The sequence below is a fragment of the Sarcophilus harrisii genome, chromosome 1 (genome assembly GCF_902635505.1).
Source record: "Sarcophilus harrisii chromosome 1, mSarHar1.11, whole genome shotgun sequence".
Classification (NCBI taxonomy): Eukaryota; Metazoa; Chordata; class Mammalia; order Dasyuromorphia; family Dasyuridae; genus Sarcophilus; species Sarcophilus harrisii.
Window position 1 is genome coordinate 675903011 of NC_045426.1, and position 27896 is coordinate 675930906.

The 27896-nt window shown below is 46.8% G+C and overlaps 1 protein-coding gene across 1 annotated transcript in view; it reads right to left on the minus strand.

Moving 5' to 3' along the window:
- The window catches only part of MMP17 (matrix metallopeptidase 17), a 70535-nt gene extending 43459 nt beyond the window's left edge, over positions 1-27076 (minus strand). Inside the window, exons 1-6 of the mRNA XM_031948390.1 lie at positions 26777-27076; positions 21264-21435; positions 20919-20969; positions 20443-20812; positions 19768-20030; positions 19528-19706 (exon numbers count right to left, since the gene is read on the minus strand). Of these exons, the coding sequence (XP_031804250.1) occupies positions 19528-19706; positions 19768-20030; positions 20443-20812; positions 20919-20969; positions 21264-21435; positions 26777-27076 (1335 nt within the window). The remainder of the gene's footprint in view (positions 1-19527; positions 19707-19767; positions 20031-20442; positions 20813-20918; positions 20970-21263; positions 21436-26776) is intronic.
- Positions 27077-27896: the final 820 nt, after the last annotated feature.

A 27896-nucleotide genomic window follows, 5' to 3' on the forward strand; every position in this document is an offset into this window, starting at 1 on the left:
CCATCTACCAGTGATAAAGGCTCGGCCAAACAAGACATAAATTATTATGCATTGTAATGAAAAATTAATGGTGCCCTTGGCTGCCTCTGTGTTTCCCCAGAAAGGCTGGAAGAACGGCCTAGGGGTGTCTGGGAGTAAGGAATGAGAGGACAGATGGAGGGGAGTGGTCTTTTCTGCTCTTTCTCTAAGTCAGCCTCATTGGGGATGAATGTGTGTGTATAAGAAATCTACAAAGAAGCAAAACCTGAACCCAAGACTTTTAATCTATTGTTTTTTCCACTGTGCATCCTTTACTCTCCTTTTTCCTTTGAAGGGCATTCACCCCAAAGCCAGAGCTGCTGCAATGATTCAATATTATGCTGGAACAAGACTTGCAGTCTCCCATCTCCACACCTTTGCACCTGCTGTCCCTCCCACCTGGGATGCTATACCCCCTTTTAATTTTCCTAATTCAGCTCAAATCTCACCTATTCTAGTAGGTCTTTCCCAGTTTTCCCTGTTGCTAAAACTTTCCCCTGTCAGAGGGCCTTCCATCTACTCTGTACACATCTTATGCCTACGAAGTTATCTGTTATCTTCTCTATTAGAATGTTAGTTCCTTGAGGACAGAGACTTTCATTTTGCCCTTGTTTATACCTTCAGGGTTTGGCTCTGGGCCTGTACCTAGTACTTAAATAAAGATGGGCTTGTTGACTTAAGGGAGATAAAGTGGACAAAGAGCTGGGTCTGGAGGGAAAGCCCCGAGTCTCTTTTGTGGCTTCAGACATTCACTAGCTGTGTGACTCTGGGTGAGTCACTTAACCCTCTTTACCTTAATCCACTGGAGAAGGAAATAGTAAAACACTGCACCATCTAGCTGCCCCTGGCTGTATTTGTTAATGGTTATTAGTTATGGATTATCAGTCATTTATGGTGGATGGTTATTGTTCCTCAATATTGGCCATTGTCTATTGGATCACTGGCTACTCATCAGCACTTGCTAGAGGTAAGAACCTGACAATTATGATCTCATTTGATCCTCATAACAACTATAAGAGGCAGGTGCTATTATTATTCCCATTTTACACTTGAAGAAATTGAGGTAAACCCATAACTTTCCCAAAGTCAGACAGGTTTAAGTGTGTCTGAGGCTGGATCTGAATTCAACTTTTCTTGACTCCAGCCTCAGCGTTCAAGCCCCTGAGCCACCATGCTTCTCTTTTACATATATTTTTAATATATATTTATTTCTATAAATATATGTATGTATATATAACATATATATTTTAAAAGAAATATCCAGGACAGCTAGGTGGTGCAGCGGATAGAGCACCAGCCCTGAAGTCAGGAGGACCTGAGTTCAAATGTGACTGCAGACTTTAATACTTTCTAACTGTATGATCCTGGGCAAGTCACTTAACTCCAATTGCCTCAGCCAAAAAAAAAAAAAAAAAGAAAAGAAAAGAAAAAAGAAAACACCCAAATTTAGCAAGTGGGAACAAAACTACTCTACTTGTGTCCTCTTCTGTATCTTTTCTGAGCATTTTTCAAGAATCCTTTATTGATCTCTGTCTCTACCCACTAATCCATCCCATCTTCAGTAAAATCCTTCTCTTATAACAAATAGACATAGTCCTTCAAAACAGATTAATGTGTTAACCATGACTAAGAATTCATGTCTCATCCTGGATTTCTAGTTCATTACTTCTCTGTCAAGAGGTGATCCCACCCACTCATTCCTCAACTCCTTATATAATCTGGCTTCCAACCTTACCACTCAACTGAAACTGCTCTCTCAAAGGTCAGCGGCCATGTCTTAGCCACTAAAGTCAGCAGCTCTTTTTTCAGGCCTCTTCTGGCTTGATCTCTTGGCTCAATCCTGCCTCTTAAACATTTTTTTTTGTCGTGGTTTTGTGACACTGTTTTCTCTGACTTTCCCCATTTCTTCTTCCATTCCTTTGTTGGCTACTCATTGAAAGTGTATTCCAAAGCTGTGTGAAAGCTTTTCTTTCTCTCAGTGGATGATCGCCTTGATCCCTATGGACTTAATTAATTATCATGTCTCCCTCAAATCTAAACACCCACACTAAATTCTCTCTTGAATCCCAGACTGACTTCTCCAACTGTTTGCTGGATATCGCCACTTGGCTGTAACAGTCAAAATTTCAAACTCGGTACATCCAAAGCAAAAGACAATATCTTTTCCCTGAAACTTGCCTTTCTCCAAATCTGTTTTTTTTCACTAGGGGCAACAACGTCTTTCCAGGTTAGTCGCCTTGGAATTATCTTTAATTTTTCTCTCTTCCTCACCTACCTCCAATTAATGGCCAAGTTTCACTATCCCGATCATCTCATATTTATCTCTAATGCTTAGTGTAGTGCCTGACAGCACACTAAGCAAATATTGCTTGTTGATTAATTGATTGACTGGATCACATTCCCCCTCTTCTCTAAGGAATTTTGCAAGGAAGACTCATGTCTTTTGGGGATCCATAGTGTTCTTGAAACATGCCTGAGTCAGAGTCTCCAACTAACCTCAGCTTCCTCTAGACCAAAAATAAATCACTAATGAGTAGCCACTGATCCAATAGACAATGACCAATATTGAGGAACAATAACCATCAACCAGTAATAAATGGCTGATAATCCATAACCAATAACCATTAATAAATACAACCAAAGGCACAGCTAGGTGGCACAGTGGATAGAATGCTGGAATTCTCATTTTCATGTGTTCAAATGTGGCATTACATATTTCCCAGCTATAAGACCTTGGGCAGGTCATTTCTAAGCCTGTTTGTCTTAATTTCCTCATCTGTCAAAAGAGTCAGATAAGGAAATGGGAAACTACTGTAGTATCTCTGCCAAGAAAACTATAAGAGGCGACATGAAGAATTAAATAACAACAACAAATATAGTCAATGACTGATCATAAATTATCAATAAACTATATAGTAAATACTAATAAATTGGGATTTGAACTCAGTTCTCCTGTTTCCAGTCAAGTTTCCAGCATGCCAGGCTAGTCATGAGATACTATGGCCAATAGGCAACCATTAAATAATTAATACTTTAAGTCATTACTAAAACTCAGAAATTTATAATTAGTTGGACCAATAATTAACTATCAATTACTATTGATGTTAATAGTTATAATAATTATAATTAAGCTAGCATTTTTGTTGCATTTTAAGATTCACAAAGCATTTTACAAATATTATCTCAACAAATTTGGGAGGTAGGTATTATTTTCCAATTTAATTTCACATTTACATAATGCTTTAACATTTAATTACCTTGAAAAAGGTAGAAAAGGATCTAGACCTCTGAATTGATTTAATAAAAATGTTATTAATGTTAGGACATTCCTAAATGAGAAAACATTGTCTATCAGTGCAGGTTGGCCCCTTCTCCATAACTTACGAGTTATAGAGAGTTGTCTAGTACACTGAGAAGGCAAGTGACTTGTCCAGGATGATAGCCAGCATGTGTCAGAGATGAAAACCCATGTCATCTGGGTTTTAATACACTATGCCATACTACCTCTCACTGAGTTAGCTATTTCACTTGGTACTAATCCCATTTCACAGAAGAGTCCAACTGAGTCTATGAGAAATTAAATGATTTGCTCATAGTCATATAGCTCATAAGCACACAGATTTGGGATGAGCCTATGTTCAGTCATATTTCCATTGCTAATAATGAGGTATCATGGCTAATGGGCAACCACTGATCAGTAATAGTGAATGACAACTTGCCAATGAGTGGCTAATAACTAAGAATCAATGACTCATAGTCAATAACAAACAATAAATAATCAATACTTTAAGTCATTACAAAAACCCAGAAATTAATAACCATTAGCCAATGCTCAAAAACCTGGGCTTCACTTTTTGTAGTGGCAAGGAACTGGAAAATTGAGTGGATGCCTTTCAGTTGCAGAATGACCGAATAAATTATGGCATGTGAATATAAAGGAATATTATTATTCTATAAGAAATGAGTAGACTGATTTCAGAAAAGCCTGGAAAGATTTACATGAACTGATGGTAAGTGAAGGGAGCAGAACCAAGGAAACAACGGTACACGGTAACAAGATTATGTGATGATCAACTGTGATGGACTTGGCTCTTTTCAGCCATGAGGTAAGTCAAGGCAATTCCAATACACTTGCGATGGAGGGAACCATCTGCATCCAGAGAGAGAACTATGGAGACTAAAAGTGGGTCAAAGCATAGGATTTTCACCTTTTTTCTTTTGGTTGTTAATTTTTTTCCCTTTCTCATGTTTTTTCCCCTTTTGATCTGGTGTGTGTGTGTGTGTGTGTGTGTGTGTGTGTGTGTGTGTGTATGTGTGTGTATGTGTGATGAATATGGAAATATATTTAGAAGAATTAACCTATATTGGATTGCTTGCTGTCTTGGGGAGGAGGGAGAGGGGAGGAGAGGAAGAAATATTTGGAACACAGGTGAATGTTGAAAACTATCTTTCTATGTATTGGAAAAATAAAATACTATTAAAATAAAAAAAAAAACCTCTGGGCTTCAGAGTAAATACCCCTCATTTTGTCCATAACATTCACCCCATTTTTGGACCAAGAGAAACTCTCAGATCCTTATTGCCAAGGACCAGATTTTTCTGGTTTAGAAATACAGATTCTGTGAGATAGTCCCTGATAAGGCCATTTCAACTTGCCTCAGGCTACACATAGACCCCTGATCTTGGTACTAAGATCTAAGTAGGGAAAACATTCTTTGGGGCAAATACCATCCAGGCTGGCTTGAGTTGGAGCCAGGAGCAGGTCTCCTCTCCTTGTAACCCTTTGTTTAAATATTTTATTTAAGCCATAAATAATGTTCTCCCACTCCCCTTGTGAGAGGGTAGTGTTCTTCAGTTCTAAAAGTAGCTTCCATCTGTATAAAAGAAACTTCTCTGTTGACCATTGTATTCTAGGACGCTCAGGATATTCCTAGGGTCAGGGAAATAATTCAATTTTTTTTTTCTGGCTGAGGCAATTGGGGTTAAGTGACTTGCCCAGAGTCACACAGCTAGAAAGTGTTAAGTGTTTGAGGCCACATTTGAATTCAGGTCCTTCTGACTTCAGGGCTGATGCTCTATCCACTGTACCACTTAGCTGCTCTGAAATAATCCAATTTAGCATCAACTGCTTGGGGCCATATGTAGAGACCAATGGCTGATGGAGCTGGACTTGGAGTCCGGAACATCTGAGTTTACATCTTGCCTCTGACACTTCCTTGCTGTGTGATATTAAATGTCACATCACAGTTCTCAGCCTCGGTTGCCTCATCTGTAAAATGGGGTTAACAGCACCTCTCTCTCTCTCCCAGAATTATTTTGAGGAAGAAGGGAAGCAAAATACTTTCCATATCCATCATGCTGCAAACACACACATACACAGACACAAATCAGATCAAAAGGAAAAAAAAACATGAGAAAGGGAAAAAAATTAACAAAGGTGTAATACAAACAGGCCCTATCACTTTGCTTGATGGATGTGACATTTCCCTGTGGAGGATGCTAAGGATCTTGCTTCCAAGAAATTATGACGATCTTTAAGGGAAGATGGCTGAAGAGGCATCATGCATGAACAGTCTGAAAACTGGTTTCAGTCGGCTAACCATGTGGTTTCCAATTGGCTGCTGAGCTGCACCTGCTGGCATTTTGAAAAGGCCTGAGTAAGCTTTGGCCTGGGCGGCTTTGCTTGGTGACTCTGGCCCTCAGTGACTTGTGGGAGACTATGGCAAGGGGAAGGTCCTTGGGGCTGTTTCCGGCCTTGACAGCCCATGACATGCTCCACCCGGCAAAGAAACAGGCCTTGAGTTTTGGTCTTGAGCTCGTTTTTCTATTCTGGGTGAAGGGACTGGGGTCTCCGACCTTGGGGGCTTCAAAGATTCAGAGAACCAGGACATAGGAAACCAGGATTCAGAATTCCAGGCTGGGCCAACACAGAATGGATGCGCTGAGGAAGAAGAAGCAATCTTTGGGAGCGGCCTGTGGGACTCCAGCCAGTGGAAGGACTTGGCCAATAGTCAGGTCTCATCAGTATGTGAACTTGGGGGAGCCAGTGTCATGTAATAACTGGGCTAAATTATGAGCCCAGTCTCCCCTTCCATCCCTAGTGATTTAGGGACATTATGTACAGTGCATGGAGGGAAATGTTTGCATGTTTGTTCTTGCTCTATTTTTGAAGTAAATATCCCTTTGTAAAAACAAATTTGTGTTAAGTAGTAAAAACCAAAAACAAACCAGGAGCTTGAGTCATGACAGAGAGAGATGGGGGGAGGGGGAGAAAGAGAGAGAGAGACAGAGACAGACAGAGAGACAGACAGAGAGAGAATAATAATAGCACCTCCCTTCTGGGGGCTGTTATGTACACCACATGAGATATTTGTAAAGTGCTTTGCACAGTGCAGACACTTAATATATCCTTATTCTCTTCCCTTTTGAAGTACTAGATACATTCTTCTTCATCATTTTAATTATCTTCATCATCATTATCATCCTTATCTTCTCCTTTCTCCTCCTCCTCCTCCTCTTCTTTCTCTTCCTCCTCCTCCTCCTCTTCTTCCTCTTCCTCCTCCTCCTTCTCTTCTTCTTCTTCTTCTCTCTCTTTCTGTCTGTCTCTGTCTCTCTGTCTCTCTCTCTGTCTCTGTGTCTCTGTGTGTGTCTCTCTCTCTCTCTCTCTCCCCCCCTCCCTCCTTCCCTCCCTCCCTCCCTCCCTCCCTCTCTCTTTCCTCATGTCTGTCATTCTCTTGACCCTCAGGGGGTCAATGACTCAGGATAAGTGGTTAGAGAAAGAAATTCTTTGAAAGGAGTTGAGGAAAACAGGCTCAGCAGGAAGAAAGGGCGGGGGGACTCTGGGCCCTCTTATTCCAGCTCAGAAACTGTGGACTCTAACTGGAGGCTGGCCAAGTTCCAGGGGGTCTCGGTGGGATTGGGAGAAGATTGAGGGAGAGGCAAGGAGCCTCACTCAGGCAGTAGAATGCTGCACCCTCAGGATTGGCCGGACCCCTCGGAGGCCTGAAGCAGGGGCCCAGGGTCCTTGAGGGCTGACCTCATGCTCAGAGGCTGGGGCAGGGGAAGGGGCAACTTTGGTCTGGGAGTTCAGTCTCTCAGCTCTTGCATCTTCTGGGCAACTTAGTTCCCTTATTCTGAAACTACTTTCCTCTTCTACCAATTAGGGCAAACACTTTCTTCACAGCTTTCCTCATGGGGCTCCTGGGTAGAAACACCAAAACGCTACAGAAATGTAGCAGAGGATTGTAACTATTTAGCAACATCAGTACAACTTTCGCAGGGCCGGACTCCGGGGGCCCCCACTGGGAGTTCTTCCTCAGCAGGAGGGATGGACATGGGGAGAGCTCCACAGCCAAGTCCAGGAGAAGAGTCTGCTTCCTTATGGTGGGGGAAGGGAGGGAGCTCTCTGTGTAGGAATAGTCAAGTATACAGTGCAGAAATTAGTACATCCTTGTCTGCCTCCTAGGAGCAGCTGGGTGGGGCAGGGGACCTGGAGTCAGGAAGAGCTGAGTTCAAATTCAGCCTTAGACAAGAGAGGGAGAAAAAGAGGGAGGGGGTTAGGAGGAGAGGAGGAAGAAGGGAGACAGAGACAAAAAGACAAAGAGACAGAGAGAGACACACACAGAGACAGAGATAGAGAGACACAGAGACAGAAACAGAGAGACAGAGACAAAAAGACAGAAACACAGAAAAACAGGGAGACAGAGACAGAGAAAAATAGAGACAGAGACACAGAAGAGAGGAAGGGGAGGGGAACTATACCCAGAAAGTTACTGAATTGTGCATGTGCTTTGAGCTTCTATTAGACTTATAGCCCCCCAAAAAAAAAAAAAGGAAAAGGATCTATATGTACAACAATATTCTAGCAGCTCTTTTCTTGGTAACCTCAAATTGGAAACTAAGCGGCTGTTTTCCTACTGGGAAATGGCTGAACCAATTGGAGCATATAAATGTAATGGGATATTATTATGCTGTAAGAATGATGAAATGGACAATTTCAGAGGAAATTGGGAAGACCTTTATGAACTGATGCAGTTGATGTAAAGTGAGCAGAACTAAGTGAACAATTTATACAATGACAACATTATAGAGAAAACCAACTTTGAAAGACTTTGCAACTCTGATCAACACAATGACAAGTCGTGAGTCCAAAAAGAATGACAATGAAAAAATGCTATTCGTTTCCTGACAGAGAGGTGAAGACACAGCATTTCTAGGCAGAGCCAATGTAGCTATTTTTTTCCAGTTTGATTAATTTTATTTTATTTTTTAATAGAGTAGTGGGAGATCAATTTTTGAAATGTTTGTTAATTGGAATAATCAACTTTATTTGAGAATAAAATAATTCTAATCAATTTAACAATTTTAAAGAAGAAAAAAAACCTGCATTTAGCCGAAAGCAAGAATAATTCCTTCAAGAAAGATGCCGGCCTTCTTGCAATTTCCCTGACATAACATTACATCTCTCAACTCTGCATTTTTACTGACTGCATTTTATTGAACTGCAATGTTTCTCCTTCCTCATCTCTGTTTTCTGGCTTCCTTTCAGCTGAAGTCCTAGCTTCTTTAAGAAGCCTTTCCCAGCCCTTAATCTTAGTGCCTTTCCTCTCAGACGATCTCCAATTTAGTCTTTTTATTTCTTTTGTATGTAGTTTTTTGCACCTGGTCTTTCCTATTAAGTAGTAAACTCCCTGGGTATAGAGATTTTTTTCTGGTTTTCTGTCTTATGTTTTTTAAAATATGTTTTAATTTTGTTAAAAATTTCCAATTACATGTAAATACTTTTAACGTTCATGAAAATTTTTTTAATTAAAAAAATTTTGAGTTCCAAATTCTCTCCCTCCTTCCTGTCCTTCTCCCATTTATTGAGACTGCAGACAATATGATATTGATTCTACACATAGAGTTGTGCAAAACATATTTCCACATTAGGCAAGTGGGGGCAAGGATTATCTTTTGCCTTCCTCTATATCCCCAGAGCTTACTTAGCATAGTGCTTGGCACATAGTAGGCATTTAATAATTGACTAAATGATTCATTCATTCCTTCTAACCCTTTCATTGTACACTTAAGGAAACTGAAACGTAGCTAGATTAAGTAACTTATCCATAAAATAAAATATAAAAAAAATAAATAAAATATCAGGACTGGAATATGAACCTAGATGCTCAGCCTCCAAATGTACCCCTCTTTCCACAGCATCCCATTTCCCACAGACACAGAGATGGGATCCCCTTTTTTCTTCTCCATCTTTTCTCTTTGTGGTTTGTCGTTTAGTCATTTTTCAATTGTATTCAATTCTTAGGGATTTTCTTGGCAAAGATAGTGGAGTGGTTTGCCATTTCCTTTTCCAGATCATTTTACAAATGAGAAAACTGAGGCACAGAGGTTAAGTGACTTGTTTAAGATTGCGCAGCTAGTGTCTGAGGTTTTATTTGAACCTGGGTCTTCCTGACTCCAGACCCAGTGTTCTATCCACTGCCCCTCCTAGCTGCCCTTTCTCCTTAGCCACTGAGTTATTTGTGGGGGTAGGAATTATGCTGAGAAACTTCAGTCTGGTCCCTGGTGATGAGGCTGAGTCAGGGCCTCTGGGTTTGGGGCACAGTCACCAACAGCCAAGAGAGCGAGTGATCACCTTCCCGGAAGACTGGAGAAGGAATGAGCTGGAGCTGGAAGGCAGCCATGTTCTTGGGGACATAAATTGGAAGTGGCAGAGGCTGCCTCCTTCTGATGGACGTAGGTCATGGTGTCTGGTTCCTAGCTGCTGGCTGTCTCTTGCCACAAGAGATCAGGGTCACCAGTCTGGCCCTTGTCCACTTGCATGCCTGCTCACCTGTCTTCTGAGGCCCTCTGCCTCCTGCGCTCTCCATTCTTGCCCTGCCAAGTGTCCTCCGTGGCCCCGTCCCTGAACCTCGGCTTCTTCCTTCCCACAAAACCAAACAACAGGATCATAGATGTAAAGCTGGAAGACACTTTAGGGACCATTGAGTCCAACACCACCGCCTTACAGACAATAAAACTGAGGCAGAGAGGATAAACCCTTTGGCCTCCATCCTTCTTGGTTCAGATCCAGCCTCACGTTCTCCACTGAGCCGTCTCTAAGACTGTAACTAGCAGAGGATGGGAGGTGAGAATAAAACTGGGACATGTTGGGGGTTATGAGAAGTGGGACAGTGGCACAAGCTAGAGATGGGGAATGTGCCAGAGGATCATCCAAAACTGAAAGGAAGCTCAGAGGCTGGTCTAGCCCATTTTACAGATAAGAAAACTGAGTCTCACAGGAGTTAACTGCCTTTAAACCTTCCTTCCCCTTAAAGATTGTGCTGAAGACAGAATGGTGACTTCTGTGAGCAGTCACGGATGCTAATATGATACACAAGCACGGAAGTATGTTCTGTTTCACATAGAGACAGTTAATGGTTTTCCCAAATTTTTGAAAACTCGGCCTTCCTCAGGGTCTGAGGTGGCCCCTGCCTTCTTGCTCCCAGCCCCTGGCTTCCTCTCTCCTCTACCTGGCTTAGAATGGGAGCAGAAATGTCCTGTGAAAAAGCCACCCGGAGAGAGAACAGCCATTTCTGTCATTTACTTACTTAGCCAGCCCAGCTCAAGTCTCCCAGGGACAATTTCTCCCCAGATCTCCGGATTAAGCAGGATTCTGGGAGGGAAAGGCCGAAGCAGCCAGATGTTCCTGGGGAAAACAGCTGCAAGACCCAAGTCCTTTGGTTTTAATTTGGTCTTTCTCTAATTAGCCTCCCCACTGCTCCCCCTTTCTCCACAACCTCCTCCATCTCTCCTCTATCTCTTCTTCATCTCTCAGCCTCTCCACTATCTCTCCTATCTCTCCAGTCTATTTATCTTCTCTCTTTTGTCTTTTTATCTCTCCTGAGTTTCGGTCTCTCTATCTCTTCTCAGCCTCTCTGTCTCTCTCTTATCTTTCTGTTCCATTTCTCTTCAGTGTCTTTTCTATGTCCCTGCTTACCCCTCTCTATCTCTGTTTCATTTCTGCTCTTTTTCTTTGTTCTCTCTGTCTTTTCTCCATCTTTCTGTCTCTCAGTCTCTCCACTATCTCTCTTCTCTTGTTTTCTTTAAACAAAAATTTTAAAACTCTGGCTGTCTTCTATTTCTGCTCCACCTGTCCTCAGCCTCTCTGCCTCCCTTCGGCTTCTTGTTCCCAGCTCTATCCTTGGTACTGCTGGTCCCCAGCTTTCCCCTTTGCAGATTTAGCTGGTGCTCACTGCCTGGGGCTCCCCTCCACTCACAGAAGATTCTCTTTTGCTGTTTGCTGGGCAATGACTCCTGAGGGGGCTTGCTCTGATTGCCTGAGTAATAGTGATAATGATGGTCCCTCAAGTTGCCACAGAGGAAGAGAGACAGGAAGAAGAAAGTAGGGGGAGGGAAGGAAATTTTGGTGGAGAGGAGGATGGAGAGGCAGAATAAGGGAACAAAAGGCAGAGGGATGGAAGGGAAACAGGGAATGAGAAGGACAGAGGCAGGGGGGAGGAAGGACAGGCAGATGGAGGGGAGAGAAGAGAGAAAATGGGAAGGATAAGGAATGGGAAGGAAAGAGAGGAAAGGAAGGAAGCAGAGGCAGAGAGAGACACAGTAGGAAAGGAGAGACAGGAGGGAAAAAGGGTATGGAGACCTAAGGAGAGGAAGAAAGGAAGGAAGGGGGAGAGAAAGGAAGAAACAAGAAAATAAGCACAGAGCTCCTCATTACTGCAGAAAAAAGACATGTATCTCCTTACTTTGTATAGACATAGATAGAGACTTCCTTTCCCTCCCCCCCCTCCCCCAGGTCCTTTATTCACTCAGTCAGTGACTGGAGAAGAGAAATCCCCTTGGCTCACAGGTTCTAGTCTCAGTCTACTTTTTGCTTCCTATTCCCTCCTAGCCAAAAAAGAGAAACAGGGAGAACAAAGAGGTAGATTTCCTTTAGAAGATCCTTTTTTCCCAAGCTCAAGGCCCTTTCCCCAACTCTCTGTCTCTCTCTCTCCCTCCCTCTTCTCCCTCCTCCCCTCCCTCCCCTGCTCTCTCCTTTCTCTGTGAGTGGGTGTGTAAAATGCTAGGGACAGATTCTTCATTTCTGCGCACCCACTTCCCACTCATAGGGCACACCAAAGAACCCTTATTGTGAACCGGAATTTTCATTCCAGGCTCATGTTTGACCAGAAACTGGGAGTCTCACAGATCATCTAAAGGGATCCTTGATCTGGGGGTCCATAAACTTTTTTTCCCTGAAGTAATAAAGCTTAAGTGACTTGCCCAGGATCACATAACTAATAAATGTCGGAAGCTAGATTCAAACTCAGATCCTCCTGACACCAGAGCTGGTACTCTATCCACTGTGCCACCTAGCTACTCCCCATGAACTTTTTTTCCCCCTGAGGCAATTGGGGTTAAGTGACTTGCCCACAGCTAGGAAATGTTAAATGTCTGATTATTAACTTGTTTTTAAGAATAATTTTGATTGCTGTATTTTCAATATAACTGGCTAACTTTGTAGACCTCTCTATTTTATTTCATGCATTTAAAAGCACTGTTGTGGGAAGGGTTCCATGACTTCACCCGATAGCCAGAAGGTTCAGGACAGAAAAAAGGGCACCCGCCAATTCCTTGCTCCTGTCCCTCCATAGCTCACTCACAGAGGTCTCCTGAAGGAAGGGGGTCCCCCAAACCAGTTTGTCCCCAGCCCTCCCACAAGGTTTCTGATCTCTGGCCAGTCCTTTAGCGAGTCAATGTTCAAATCTCACCCACCCCAGTTCGGGCTTGTTGCCTTATTAACCGCTTGGCTTAATTAGGGCAGGCTTCCCTAATGAATTAGCCCCAACTCTTCCCTCTCTACCCCCGCTTTCTTTTTCTCTGGGACTGGAAGGATTTCTGCAAGGGCATTTTATCCAGTCCTCAGCCTGAAATTAGAACTTCAAAAAAAATCTCCTTTTCCCACAATCCCCTAAGATGGGGTCTTAACCCTACACCTTTTCTGGGCGCTGAGAAAGGAGTCTCCTGGGTGAAAGGCTTCCCGGCCAGGGACTCCCAGGGAGGAACAGCAGGTGCAGCGGCTGTTCTCCCGACAACCACCAGAGGTCGGCCTTGACTCACTGATGGAACCAGAGTCCTCTGCAGCTCGGGATCCACCTGCCCAGTGCTAGATTCTGTCCTGTTCTCCCCCCATGGCAGGTACCACAGGCCGGGAGAACTCCCTCCTTCCGCTCCAAGGCTCTTCTGACCTGACTACGGGGTGTGCCCCTAAGCCCCAGCCCCCTCTTACTTAGGGGAAACCCTCTTCCCATGATCACCCAGGTCTCTGTACCCCACTTTCTGTTGAATGGGGGATAACAAACGCTGCCATAAAGTGATCTCCTCTCTCTTACATTCCCCCCACTTGACTCTCAGCATCTCCCAAAGGGGACGGACCAACTAATTCACACTAAGGTGTGAGGGACCAACAGTTTTGGCGTGTGAAGTGGTGGGCAGGGCACGGACCCAGAGCAGGGGCTCTTAAACTTTTTCATGTCCTGGCTCCCTTGGGCAGTCTGATGAAGCCCATGGACCCCTTTTCAGAATCATGTTTTTAAATGTATAAAATAAAATAAAATACCGAACATTACAAAGCCAAGAACAACAAAGGTGCATTTTCCTCCCATCCATTTTTGTGGATCCCATGGAAATTTATCCACAGATTCACTGGGAAGGGAATGGGAATAAACATTTATTAAGTGTCTGCTGGATTCGAGGCACTAATGCTAAACTTTTTAAAAATTTTACCTCATTTGATTCTTGGGCATGTTTGAGTAAATACTTCAAATCTACAGTCACGAAGGCCAGAGTTCAAATCCCACCTGTGACCCTTAGTAGAATGTGGGTCACTTAACCTCAGTTTCCTCATTTGTAGGATGGGGATGATGCCACTGCCTATAATTTGTGGTATAGTGTACATCTGTATTCAGAGGACTGCAAATCCCACCTTTCTAACCCTCCCCCCACTTTCTTTGCTGGTCCTTCCACAACCGGAGACTAAGATAGAAATATGAACTTAAAAAACCACCTTAAAAAACCACTAAACCTCCAGCCCTCAGTTTCCTCTCCTATAAAAAGAGGGAGATGGAGCCGATACAGCTAGAAGATCCCTTCCAGCTCTAGGCTCAGAGGATTTTGTCATAGGATTCTTGCCTCCCTCCCAGGATTATCAGAGGGATCAATTGTTGTCCTTCGTTCAGGGTGATTCCATTTTAAGAGACCAGCAGTGCTTGTTCCAGAGAACAAAGGACTCTGGGAGAAATTTGCAAACTAATCGGAAAAATATATATTTTTTGATGGAGGTGGAGAAAATCCTTCCCAAGGTACTTAACATCGTGGCAGAATTGCAGACCCCTGGGTATGATGTGGGAACGATAATTATGGGAAAGGGTCAATGAGAAAGAGAGACTTCATCCAAATGCCTCAGCTTTAAAGAGCTGAAGACCAGGCAGGGAGAGGTTGTCTGGGAGGAGATGGAGCTCAGAGGCCCACAGAAACTTGCATTGGAGATTGGTAACTACAAATGTATTAAAGATGAAGAAAAATCAGCAAATGTCGCATTTATGACTTTATATTTGAGACCTCTTTCATGTGGGGAACTGAGTGTTAGTTAAAGTCTGCTGTTGATTAAAGGCAACCTGCTGGCCACTCTCTATTTAATTCTTCCACCGAGGCACATGCTTTCATCCTAGGTGACTCCAAGGGATCTTGGGCTGAAAAATTCCCTTAATTGAAGAATACAGTTGGCTTCAAGGAGAGGGTTGCAGGGAGGGTGCCAAAAAAGAGGGCATGGGCAAGGAGGGGAAGAGCATTGTAGTTAGAGCTGGGAGGTCAGGATTTGAAACCTGGGTGATCATGGGCAACCACCTCCCTTCACCTCTTGGGTTCCTATCTCCTCCTCAGTAAAATGGAGGGACCTGATGTAGAGAAGTGTTCTTAACCACTTTTTATCACGGCCTCTCATTTGGCAGTCTGATGAAACCTTCACTCCTTTTTGGAATAAGGTTTTTAGATGCATGAAGTAAAATAGGATTACAAAGGAAGCCAATCAGAGGGAAATAAAAATATAACTGTTTTCCCAAGTCCATGGATCTCCTAAGTCTATCCACCTCTCCTCTCAAGGATCCTGGCACCTAAGGTTAAGAAGAGATTTCTTACAATCCTAGCTCTTGGGAATTGTTCATTTTAAAGGCCAGTGTGGTTGAGGAGAAGGAACCCATAGACTAGACTATGAGCCCTGGAAGGGAAGAGATTGGGATCTTAGTTAACAGCTGTATGTACCCCCAGGATTTGTACTGTAGTACAAGTACTACCTATAGTAAGTGCTTAATAAATGTTAAGATTCTAAGGATCCCAGTGTGAGAGTTGCAAAGGTCCTCCGAAGTCACCTCATCTCACTGTTTCATTTTACAGATAAAGAAACTGAAGCTAAAGAACACGTCTAAGGTCACAGAGAAAACTGACTAAAGAGCTGAGATCTGAACCCAGATCCTGTGACTAGACTCCATTTTATTTCCTCTGTAACACTCTCCTAACCAGTCATTATTGAACTGACTCCCTTTGGGAATGGATGCTCAGTGGCTGCCTGTGTTCTGTGAGCGGGGAAGTCTCAATGTCCTTGATTGGGTGTCTCATTGGGAGCAGTTAATATTAATAACAGCAACAACTCCCATTTCAAAAAGTACCTTAGAACAACTCTGTTCATATACTGTTGGTTCCATTTTATGGATGAAGGAAAAGAGAGCTTTTGATATTTAAGAATATCTCTCCTTCCTTTGCCCTTCCCAGGACCTGAATTTGTACCATTAGAGATGCAATCCTTTGCATCTTGGAGATTCCTCCATTCCCCCCAGAATATCCTATTGAAATAAAAATCTCCTGAAAGAAAACAACACAAGCTGATATAAAAAACTGAAGTAAACAGCATCATAGCATTGGAGCTTTTGGTTCAATCCTCTGATCGTACAGATGAGGAAACTAAGGCTCAGAGATGTTAGGTCATTTGTCTGAGCTCACAGAAGTATTAGGAAGATGGGGAATTTGAACCAAATCTAGCCCTCTTCTCTAGGTGAACCTCAAGTTGCCCCCTCCCCTCAGGGATACTCATTCCAAGGCATGAAGCAGTCTGAAGGAGGGGAAGGGAACAGAGGGTCACAGGAACGGGATCCCTAGGTAGAGAGGAAGATGATCCATAGTTAGAAAGGGGGAGAGAGGAGATTCAAGGGGGAGTGGATGGTTGGAGAGACTGCAGAAGGGATGGAGGAGGAGATGGAAGGAAGCATATGGACGTGAGATGCTGCCTGAGGTTTAAGGGAAATTATCACAGATTAAGACAGATTTTACTCCAAATGAGGAAATACCCTGAGAATGAGTCAGTGACTAGATATGCAGAGGGCTGCTGACCTCAGGGTGGCAGCGGGGTTCCTGGGAGAAGTGCAAAGGGCTCCACAAATGAGGGTGAGAAGGGGAAGCGAGGGGGCCCTTCCTCCCAACCTCTCCCGCTCCAGGGCTCAGGTCTTCTCTTGGACCCATGCCCTGAAGAACAGTAGGGACTGAGCTCTGTCTGAGGGAGAAAGGAGAGGAGGGAATAGAGAAGAAATGATTCTAGCTTGGACAGCAGCCGGAGTGAACATGTCCACAAGATGCTAGGAACTGAGTCTAAGGGAAAGGAGGGCTTCAGATCCTGGACTTCTTGGATTCCACGGGCTGCTTGGACAGGATCAGTGGGAAGAATCTGGCTCCACTCATTGTTTCCTTTTCTCCTATCTGTTCTCAACGTTGTATGGGGGAGGCTTTAACATCTTGGACTCAGAAAGACTCTCCTCATAGTAATCTGGCACAAACATACACACACACACATGCGTGCATGACTCAGTGTCCAGGAAAGCTGGGGGGGAAGGGGAGGGCAGGGATGTTATGGGGAGGGATGGACCAACACACACAGCGTGATCCGGGCAGGTGGAAGGGAGGTCGCCCCTGGGAAGGGGGTGCACCCGGGGCTGGCTTACAGCTCTGCCTGAGTCCTGCTGGACAGAACCTTGGCTGACCTGTATGTCTGGGTCACCCCCTCCTCTCACCAGCCCAGAGAAACTGGGCAGTCAAGGGAGCCTCCGGAACCGTGCCCCCCGACCCGAAACAAAGGCGGCCCCAGGAAGCGGAACACAGCCGGCCAAGCACGCGGGAGACCCCACAGGAACCTCCATTAAGGAATGCAAATGTGGTCCCCAGGCAGCGGATGTGGGAGGGAACTGACACTTTTCTGCCATAGTGGGGGTGGGAGGAGGCAAGCCCGAATACCCAAAGAGAAAGAGATCTGGGTCCTGTGGGCTGAGGATGGGAAAGTGGGGTGAGGGGGTCACAATGGAAGAACACAAGCTTTGCCAGGACAATTGGCGAGCAGAAGGGCTTCAGAACCAGCCTCCCACCCCAGCAGGATGCAGCACAGCTCAAAAAGGATGCCTACAGGGTTGCCAACACATGGACCAGGGACTCACAGGAGCTAATACAGCCGCTTGCCTACATACATTTGGGGGTACCTCAGCTGAACTGCCCCCCCATCCCTTACCACTATCAGAATCAGCCTCTGCCCCTTCTATCTCCTTCAAATACATGAATTGCCTTCAACTATCACCCCAAGCAGCTTTAGCCCCTCCCCATCTGTCTGCCAAAACTGGCCCTAGCATCTCCCCCCAAAACAGACAACCCTGAATGATGTGTCCATCCCCTCTCCCTGGGCTTCTCCAAACTGCACCGATCCTCATCTCCCCACCCTGAACCTGACCTTGTGCATACCGAGGCCTGTGAGTGGGGAAGAAAGGACTCCCTTTTCCTTAGCTCGGATCACTAACACAGGCCCCAGATGAGGCAACAGGGCAAGGATGCCCACTTAGCTTCTGCACAGATCCTGCTAGTGTAAAAATGAACGGAGGGTTTCAAAGGGTGGGCGTGTGGGAAGATGCTTTCAGAGAGCATAGGTAGGATTTGCATTTCAGGGGAGGGACTGTCCAAATAGATCTAGCAAGTGGGTGACAACATTCAAAGCAGATGGCACCACCACCAGGAAGCCTTCCCCTGCCCCAAGCAGGGCTGCTCTGAAAGCACAGAGATCCTGGAGCTTCTGACATGTGTGAGAGGGGGGGAAGATGGCGAGGGAACCTGAAGTTTCACACCCAAGCAGCTTGGGAGAAAACAAGCCAATCCAGGTCCAGGCTTTGCTCTGGGGACCACACATTGGAAGCTGCAGAATTTGACTTTTCTCTTGTCCTCTGACTCGGGTTAGTTTCCAGGGCGACAGCAGCAGCAACAGCAGCATCCCTCACCGGGTAGGAAAAGGGAAAAAAAATAGTCTGCACTGGAAACTCGCCTTCGCTTAGAAAGATGGAACTGAGAGAGCCGATGGGCTGATATTGAAGGCTTTCAGGGAAGACCTGGACCTGATCTCGCTTCCTGTATCTGGATCCTCTGTATGACTGACTGCACAATAGCTCACTGACTCAATTTCTCCATTTATAAAATGGGTACATCTCTCTACTCCATCCCCTGCCTCTGAGAATAAAATGTCTGTGGGTACTGGAGGCAGAGAGGAAGGCACCAGAGGGGCCTGAGCTGGCAAACAGGTTTCTTAAGTACTGGGCAGGCTTAGGGAGCTTTTGCGGGGCATCCTCCACATCATCAGGCTCCCGAGGAATCTTTACAGCTTCTGCTCAGCTGGCAGAAATCCTTCCAGGAAAAGCAGCAAAACAATCCAAGCCAGAGTTACCCAGGGCTCCCAGCTTCTGAGAAATCCTCTAGGACCAGCTTGGGAAAGGAAGAAGATGCGCCGGGAATGGGTAGGGAAGAAGGATGCTCCGGAGAAGAGGGAAGAACCGGACTCAAGAACGTCTCATGTGACAGGTCCAGATCCGGCGACGGCCAATTTTCCCGGGTGCCACACTCCCGGGAGACCTCCTCCTCGAAGCCCCAAGCACTCCAGCGGGCTGGGCACCTGCTCGCCCTCTGCTTCCCGCCCATCCACACGAGCACACGGAGCCTGGCCCCGGGCCAGAAAGATGGGGCTTTTAAGGCTCCGATGCTGGGGATGGGGAGGGGCGCTCTCTGGTTCCTGGGGCCACGACGGAGCCGCCGCTGCACCAGCTCCCAAGGGGTGGAGGGGTCTCGGGACTTCGCCCCGCCAGCTGTGCGGGGAAGCGCCCTCCCCCATATACATCCAGCGCTCCCTTTTCCCACCTGTCCATCGGCTGGCTGCCCCTCCGGGGGCCGCCGACCCTCTCCCCCCGCCCGCCACCCATCTTTTTCCGGGGCTGCGGACAAACTTTTGCCCGCGTGGCTTCGCGGGGCCGGGGGCGGTGGGGGCCCGGCCTGCTCCCTGCTCGGCGCTTTGCCCCCGGGCTCGGAGAGCCGGGGACCAGATCCGCGGCTCCGGGGAATGACCGTCCGGGCTGGCCCCCTCCCTCCTCCCGCGCGTCCTGCCCTCCCCCGCGGTCCCGCACTCACCACTCCCAGACTCAGATCCTCAGTGCGGGGCGCGGGCGCCGCGCTGCCCCCCCGGCCCTGCAGCCACAGCGCGAGCAGCAGCAGCGGCGGCCCCAGCCCCCGGGGAGCGCCCCGCACCCATCGCGTCGCGCCCGCTCGGGCTCGGGCTCGGGCTGGGCTTCGGGCTCCGGGCCGCGGGGCTCACATCGCCGCGGGGGCTCTCCGGCTCGGGTCCCGGCTCCGGGGGCTCTGCGGGCTCACATCCCCGGCAGCCTCCCCGGGCGCTGGCTGCTCCGCTCCGGCTCAGTCCTTTCCGGCGGTCCGCGCCCGGCTCTGCGCGCCCCGGGCGCACCGGCTCGGGCTCCGGCTCGGGCTCCGGCTCCGGCTCCGGCTCCGGCTCGGGCTCCAGCTCCGGCTCCGGCTCCGGCTCCGGCTCGGGCTCCGGCTCCCGCTCCGGCTCCCGCTCCGGCTCCCGCTCCGGCTGGGGCTCCGGCTCCCGCTCCGGCTCAGCCCCCAGCCCGCTCCTGCCTCTCGGACCGCAAACGGAACTAGTGCCTCCACCTCCGAGCCGCCCGCCGCGCGTCCCTCCAGCCCTGGACACTGGCAGCTCCAGAGCCGGCGAAGCCTAGCAGTGACGGGGGCGGGATCATGCTAATGAGTCTAGTCCAGGGGGCGGAGCCTGAAGGCGAGGGGGTGGGGCCCTCCCGCTCCACCCCGAAGCCTTAAAGGGCCCGCGCCGGGGCTCAGGGAGATGCTGCGGGCTGCAGGCAGAGGGCTCTGCTGGGGCCGGCGATGCCCGGCGCCCGGCTCTTTACGGGCTCAGCGGAGCTGCCCGGACAGTGCATCCGTTTGTGGCAGCCCCAGGAGCGAGTTTAAGCTGCTGGCGGTGCGTGTTCCCCAGGGAATCGGATAATCGCCCCTCCTGGTAGTTAGAGCCGGAGCTGCGCGGGAAGCTGGCCGGAGCCGGCTCCTCTCTCGCAGCAGGCTGGCTCTGGGGACGCCCGTGGTCGGGCGGCCTGGGGCTCCCGGCTCCCGCTCAGCCCGAGCTGAGGGTCCCTCGGTGCCCGCGCGGAGGGTCGGGATTGGGCTGCGGGTGCTGAGTCAGCCGGAGAGCGAGGAAGAGGGTCCGTCTGGGGCTCCGGGGTCCCCTCTTGCCCAAGCTTCGGCTTCGGTAGACCCCCGCTGCCCATGGAGAGGGCTTCCGAGGAGAGGGCGCAGGCCCTCCCCTCCCCAATCCTGGGCCGCCTGGAGCACTGGGCACAGCCCCTCCTCTCCTGCCCCCGCTCCTGCCCCTCGTGCTCGCAGACTACCGGGACGAGCTCCTAGGGAACCCCAGAAAATGCGCGTAATCCTGTCCTAGTCCCTTGTCCTGCTCCTTGTTCCTCCTCTTGCCTGCTGTCCCCGGCGCTCACCCGGGATGATGCCAAAGGGCAAACCCGCTTCGCTTATGGGGCTCCCTGGGCCTGGGGGGAAGAGGGAGGGAAGAGAGCGGCAGGGAAATCGCTCGGATCCTGGTTTGAGAACCAGAAAGGACCTTCCACATCCTTTCGTTCCCCCCCCCCCTCACTCTACGGGAAAACCTGAGGTTTGGAGACAAGTGATTTGGCCGAAGTCAGACAGGAATTTAATCCGAGGCCGTCAAGCCATTCTCCGAGCCAACTCTTGGTCTGAACTGGGGTGGGGCTCCCCCCTCCCCCCGCTGTTTCTCTGCATTTACGGGTCAGCTACACCTCTCCAAGTGTCAGATCCGAGCTGACAGGGCCGGTAGAGGCCATCTGGTGCAGCCCCTTCTTCCTCAGGAAGAGGAGAAGGAAACCGGAGCCCAGAAGGTAGGCACCAGGGACGTGTCCAAAGGCACTCGGGCAGTCCTCGGAAAAGTAGATCTCCCGACTGGCAGTGGGCCTGTTTCCGCGGTGGGGAGCTCACAGTCTGGGTGAGAGGGAGCGATGAAACAGCTGATGGGGAGAACGGTGGGACCCGACTCGGAAGTGCCTGGGGCTCGGAGGGAGACATTTACGGAAGAGCTGCCTCTTGCCTCTCTCCCTCTCGGGAAGGACTGGCAGCCCAAGGGCACATTGGTGAAGATCCCAACCCTAACTCCTTAGTCTGACTTGACTTTACAAGCCCCCTCCCCTTTGATTTGAATCGAGCTGCGATTTCATTTCTGAGAAACTCCCTGTGAGGAGAATCTCTTTCTCAAAGCGGATCTACACAGTTGCACATCTCAGACTTGTCCTTCCTAAGATCACACAATCAATATAAGTCACGGGCAAGACTCGAACCTAGTCTTGCTGACTTCTCTCTCTCCATCCCTTCTCTCTTTCTCTCTCTGTCTCCATCTCCCTCCCTCCCTTCTTTCCTTCCTCCTCTCTCTCTCTCTCTCTCTCTCTCTCTCTCTCTCTCTCTCTCTCTGTCTCTCTCTCTCTGTCTCTCTCTCTTTGTCTCTCTCTTTCATACATAGACACACACACACACACACACACTTAGAGGCAATGGGGTGACTTGCCTGGGGTCACACAGCTAGTGTGGGAAGTCACATTTGAATTCAGGTTCTCCTGAAACCTGGTACTACACATTATCCATCTAGCTGTCACCTGGCTTCCTCACTCACACATATATTTATAAGCTAAATGCAAAGTAACTTTGGGTGAAGGAGGCGGCGGGTGTGGGTTGCACAGTGCCTTTTAACACAACTCCTTGAACAAGTAATGTTGTCCATCTGTTCATTTGTTCTCACTCTGTGACTGGCCCACGACCTTTTCCAGGCATGAACATATGAATCTTTACTTTTCAGAGAAGACTGAGGCCATTGCCCTTTTCTCTATGGCTTGACCCCAACTCCATGTTCCCATCCATCTTCCAAGGGAAATTTCTAAGATGAAAGGATGGTGATTTTTGACCTGGAAGGGACTTCCAGGACCACCTTTTCCAATCATTTATTTTACAGATGAGGAAACTGATTTACAGAAAGGTTAGATGACTTTCCAGAGGGCACACAGGTGGTCCATAGCTGAGCCAAGGTTCACACTTAGCTCAGGTGTGTGCGTATGTGCGTGTGTGTGTGTGTGTGTGTGTACACTCGTGCACCCATGCGCATGTGCATGTGCGAGGGCTGAAGGCAGGTGTTCTTCCCCGCAGCTCTGGAAAGCAGATCCTTGATTCCTGTACCCACAGCCTGAGATTATCTCATTATCTCAAATGAGATAATCTATGCAAAGTATTTTGCAAACCTATGTAAATATCGCCCTGTTTTCTTGTTCTGGTTTCAGAGCATCAGAGAATTTCTGAGTGCACAGGAACTCCTGAAGTCTTTTAGCCTGATACGTGGTCACCCAACCTTTGTAGAACTTTACTGAGAGTGGTCCATGAGGCAGCCTCTCCCACTTTGGGATGCTTCCATGTGTAAGGCAGTTGTTGGGTTCCCTCCCCCCCATGTCAAACCTAAATCTTCCTTGAATTGCTTTTTGACATTATTCTAGTCCTGCTCCCTAGGGCCAATCAGAACAAAGCTTATCCTTCTTCACTAGACAACCTTTCAAATACTTGAAGAGTTCTCACATCCTTCCCAAGTTTTTTCTTCTCCCAGTTAACTCATTTCCTTCACTTGATTCTCAAAGGGCTTGGTTTTGATTGAGTGGAGGAATGAATGAAAACGCATCCATTAATCAATAATTTTTGCAAAGTGCTGGGGATACAAATAGAGAGTCTAATTTCAAGAAGTTCCCATTTTAATTGGGGAAAGAAAGTGCACTTAAGAAAGTTCAACAACAGGGCAGATGGAAAGAGCCTATGGTCCCTAGGGTGCCAAGGTAAAAGAAATGGTATTCCATCTTCTTTAATGCCATTTCTACTGATAAAACCATATCCATTAGTAATCTGGAGCCATTTGATAGTGTTGAGGACTTTGGTGGTGGTAAAGACTTTCTCTTCTGAATCAGGGGAAATGAGGGCTGCAGCACCCTGCAGAGGGAGTTGCTGGGTCTTATCTCTACATCTACACGAGTTCTTTCCCTGGATGGTAGCTTTGGGGTTCAGGGTCCCGGGCTATCTCCCTTTGTGTGTATGGTCAAGATGGTATTCAGGTGGTTTAATCTGTCTAGTACATATCTCCAATCTCTTCTTCAGGTACTTTATTACTCTAGCCTTTTATTGTTCTGCTTGTACCCTTTTTTGTGTATTATCCAGTTAATTTTTTTTTTTTAGAAAATTGCTAAATAGTTCACTCAGAACTGAACAAAGTAACTCAGATAGTCTGAATAGGGCAAAAGGGAAAACAACTATTATTCTTTTTTTTTTTTTAAATAAAGCTTTTTATTTTCAAAACACAAGTATAGATAGTTTTCAGTATTCACCCTTGCAGAACCTTGTATTCCAAATGTTTTCTCCCCATCTCTTCCCCTAGATGGCAAGTAATCCAATCTATATTAAAATGGGCAGTTCTTTTACACATATTTCCACAATTATCCTCCTGCACAAGAAAAATCAGACCAAAAAGGAAAAAAAATATGAGAAAGAAAACAAAATGCAATCAAACGACAACAACAACAAAGTAAATATATTTTGTTGTTATCCACACTCAGTTCCCTCATCCTCTCTCTGGGTGTAGATGATTCTCTCCATCACAAGACCATTGGAACTGGCCTGAATCATCTCATTGTTGAAGAGAGTCACATCCATCAGAATTGATCGGTGCATAATCTTGTATCACATCACATCGCATAATGCTGTATACAATGTTCTCTTGACAACTATTGCTCTGTCTCTTAATATAATATCCTAACACCTTCATTCACTTTACCTTAAAAGTTATTGAAACCATCCTTAATTCTCAGTTGACTCTGAGGACTAAAGATAATTTTTGGGCAGTTTGCATATGAAACATGCAGAGTCCAAGGAAACCAATAGATGCTTCCTTGTGGATTATGATGGGCAACTCAAAAAAGGGAATTTCATTCAGCTGGATTAATTTCTTGTTGTTGTTCAGTCATGTTTGATTCTTCATGATGTCATTAAGGTTTTTCTTGATGAAGATACTGAAGTGGTTTGCCATTTCCTCTTCTAGCTCATTTTACAGATGAGAAGACTGAGGCAGACATCAGTTAGGTGATTTGCTCAGGGTCACACAGCTAAGTGTCTGAGATTTGTATTGAGGTCTTCCTGACTACGGACCCAGTGCTCTGATCACAGAGTAACCTTGAGGTGACCTTATACCTATCCTTGTTGAATATCCATCTTTTTCCTGCTATGGCTCAGTAGTTCTCCTTTTGATAGTTATTGAATGACTGACCAAGTCTCATTTTGTTCCAGTATTGAACTGTATCAAAACTATCTTTTGAGGGACAGGGACCAACTGGGGGAGTTGGTGCAATGAACTAGTTGAAAGTGAGGGAGGGTCAGCATAGAGGAAGATGATTCTTGTGGTCATCATGTGATTCTTTTGAGTTGAAGTCTTCAGAGAGTAATTTCTTACTTTGAGATGTTATCCACTCCTGGTGATTAGAGAATAAACTTTAAGTGGTTATTCAGCAAGAAGTATGTGCTGCTGTATGTGTGAGTATGATCTGTGCCCTGAAGATAGATTATGTAGTCAACTGTTCTGAGCCCTCAGAACTTTGTTTAGCCTTCCAGCCTGTTAATTTAAATCTCCTTCAAGTTCCATGGAGGGAATCTCTTCAGGACTCAGTTTACCTTCAAAGTACTCAGGAGGGACTGAATTTTTTTAGGATCAAGAAAGGTTTTTCCCATCATCAGAAAAGGACAAATTCAGAACTTAGCCCTTCCTGTGACTGATGATGCCTTTGAATTGCTAATGGTCACCATCAATTGCCTTGGAGCAAGCTCTTGAAAAGTTGAAGATTTAAGGGATTCATATTTGTACAAACTATTTGGTTTGGAATGGCTTTTTGGAAATGAGTGCAGCTGGATCAGCGGTCCTCCTTCTTCTAATGGCTTCTGGACTTTGCCAGCCATGGAGGGTTGGCAGGAGGGCCCGACAGTGAGAAAAAGAAAACTAAGGCAAATCCCTGGAATCTGCGGATTGTCCAACAGCTGTGCTCTCTGAGATGTTTTTATCTTTTAATCTGGAATTTGAGAGATCAACCACAATTTGGCCACGGAGATTTTGTTGTGATTCTTTTGTGCAAGTCATTGAGGCAATTAAAAGGATGACGCTAGATTCTCCCGGGAGTTTAGGAACATTTCTGCACTTGAGAAATTAGACAAATGTGTCAGTGGGAACTCATTTCATTAGCTGAGGGCAGGCAGAGGTGCTGCATTTAAAAGTTTAAAAAGTTCTCTGTCTCTGTGTCTATCTGTCCCTCTCTCTGTCTCTCTTCTTTCTCTCTACCCCATTTCTGTCTTTCTGTCTCTCCCCGTTGTTTCTTTCTCTCTTATTGTCTCTGTTTCTCTCTGTCTCTCTCCTCTCTCTTCTCTGTCTTGCCACCTCCATCTGTCTGTCTTCCCTTTGTCTGTTACTTTCTCTTTCACTGTCTTTCCTCTGTTTCTCTCTCTGATGTCTCTTCCTTCTCCACCCCCCAATCTGTCTTTGTTTCTCTCTGTCTGTCTGTGGCTCTTTCTTTTTCTATTTCTCTGTCTTTCTGTCTCTCTCCTCTCTCTCTCTCTGTCTCTCTGTATCTCTCTCTGTCTCTTTCTCTGTTTCTCTCTGTCTCTGTTTGTATCGTCTCTTCATGCCCCACTCCCCCATCCCAATCTGTCTTTTTTTCTGTCTGTCTGTGGCTCTTTCTCTATTTCTGTCTGTCTATCTGTGGCTCTTTCTCTATTTCTCTGTCTTTCTGTCTCTCTCCTCTCTCTCTGTGTTTCTCTGTCTCTGTCTCTCTGTATCTCTCTGTTTCTCTGGCTCTCTCTGTGTCTCTCTGTCTCTGTCTGTTATCGTCTCTTCATGGCCCCCCCATCCCAATCTGTCTGTATTTCTGTCTGTCTTTGTCTCTCTATCTCTGTTTCTCTCACTCCCATCAGTCTGTCTCGTCTCTTCCCTTCCCTTCCCTCTCAGGGAGAGGACTCAAACCTGGGCACCATCTCACCCTCCCAGAGATTGCTCCTCCTTGCACAGGGGGAATAGAGCCGTGCACTCAGCCAAGAAGGCTCTGGTTTTCTGAATTTTTGTGACTTTCTATATGATCCAGCTCAGGAAGGCAGCGACAGACCCCAGCGGCAGCAGCCATGGGCACCTCCGGGCACCTTCTGAGCACTTTTGCCAAAGGGGGCAGAGTCAGACCGGCGGCAGGGATAGTGCCAGGGCCCTCAGCCCTACATAATGCTCTGATCCCATCTTCTGATGGGCAGAAGAGCCCAGGCCCCAGTGGTGGCTCTTCTCCTGCCCTGACACAAGGCGGATGGTTGATTCTGCAAAGCGGGCAGAAGTGCAGGGCAGTGGCCAGGCACAGCGGGCACACCCAGGCCCTGGCATCTGCAGAAAGACATTCAGAGTGGCTCTTAGTGGCAGAAGAACAGACACGGGGGTGTGCGGCGGTGGCAAAAGGCAGGCCCTCTGAGTTCCCTCACTTTCTGTAATGTAAAGTGGGCCAGCTCCTTCACAATACCTGGAGCTCATGGTAAACCCTTCCCTGGGAGGGCTTGGGGCACCAAGGGAGGAGCCCCAAGGAAATCTTGCTTTCTGGTAACAAGGGAGAGGTAACCGTGTCCCTAAGTGGTCCTCACAAAGGAACAGGAGCAATCTTTTTTTTTTTTTAATTTTTTATTTTTTTATTTTTTTTAGGAGCAATCTTTCAGAGACATCTCACGGGGACAAGATTTTATTGTTGTTCACATATTTTGGTCCCATCTGACGCTCCATGCACTCCATGATCCATTTGGGTTTTTCTTGGCAGAGATACTGGGGTGGTTCACCATTGCCTTCTCCAGCTCATTTTACAGATGAGGAAACCGAGGCAGACTGGGTGAAGTGACTTGCTTAGGATCACATGGCTAGTAAGGGTCTGAGTGTGGATTTAAATTCAGGAAGATGAGTCTTCCCGATTCCATGCTCGGTGCCCTAACCACTTTTCCTACTAGTCGCCCATTTTCAGGCTATAGCTAAGAAATTTTTGTTTATTTGTTAAACTGAATGACCTATAAGTGTCTCTTTTGTTCCACTATCAAACCTGAACTGAGTCAGTCCCTGCCTGCCGTGGTAGCCTAGGTCATGGCTGCAGGTCGCTTGTAGTCCACTAAAACTCCCAGGTCTTTTTCTGCTCTATCCTCTCCATTTTATACTTATAAAGTTGATCTTTTTGACCCAAGTGAAAGAAATGACATTTTGGTTTCCCTAGAGCTCAGGCGGTAAAAAGGATAAAACAAATCAGTTTCTTAAGCCTTGGTCAAGGATCAGACCCTCTAACCCAGCTCTCTGATTGTCCCCTCTGTCTCTCTTT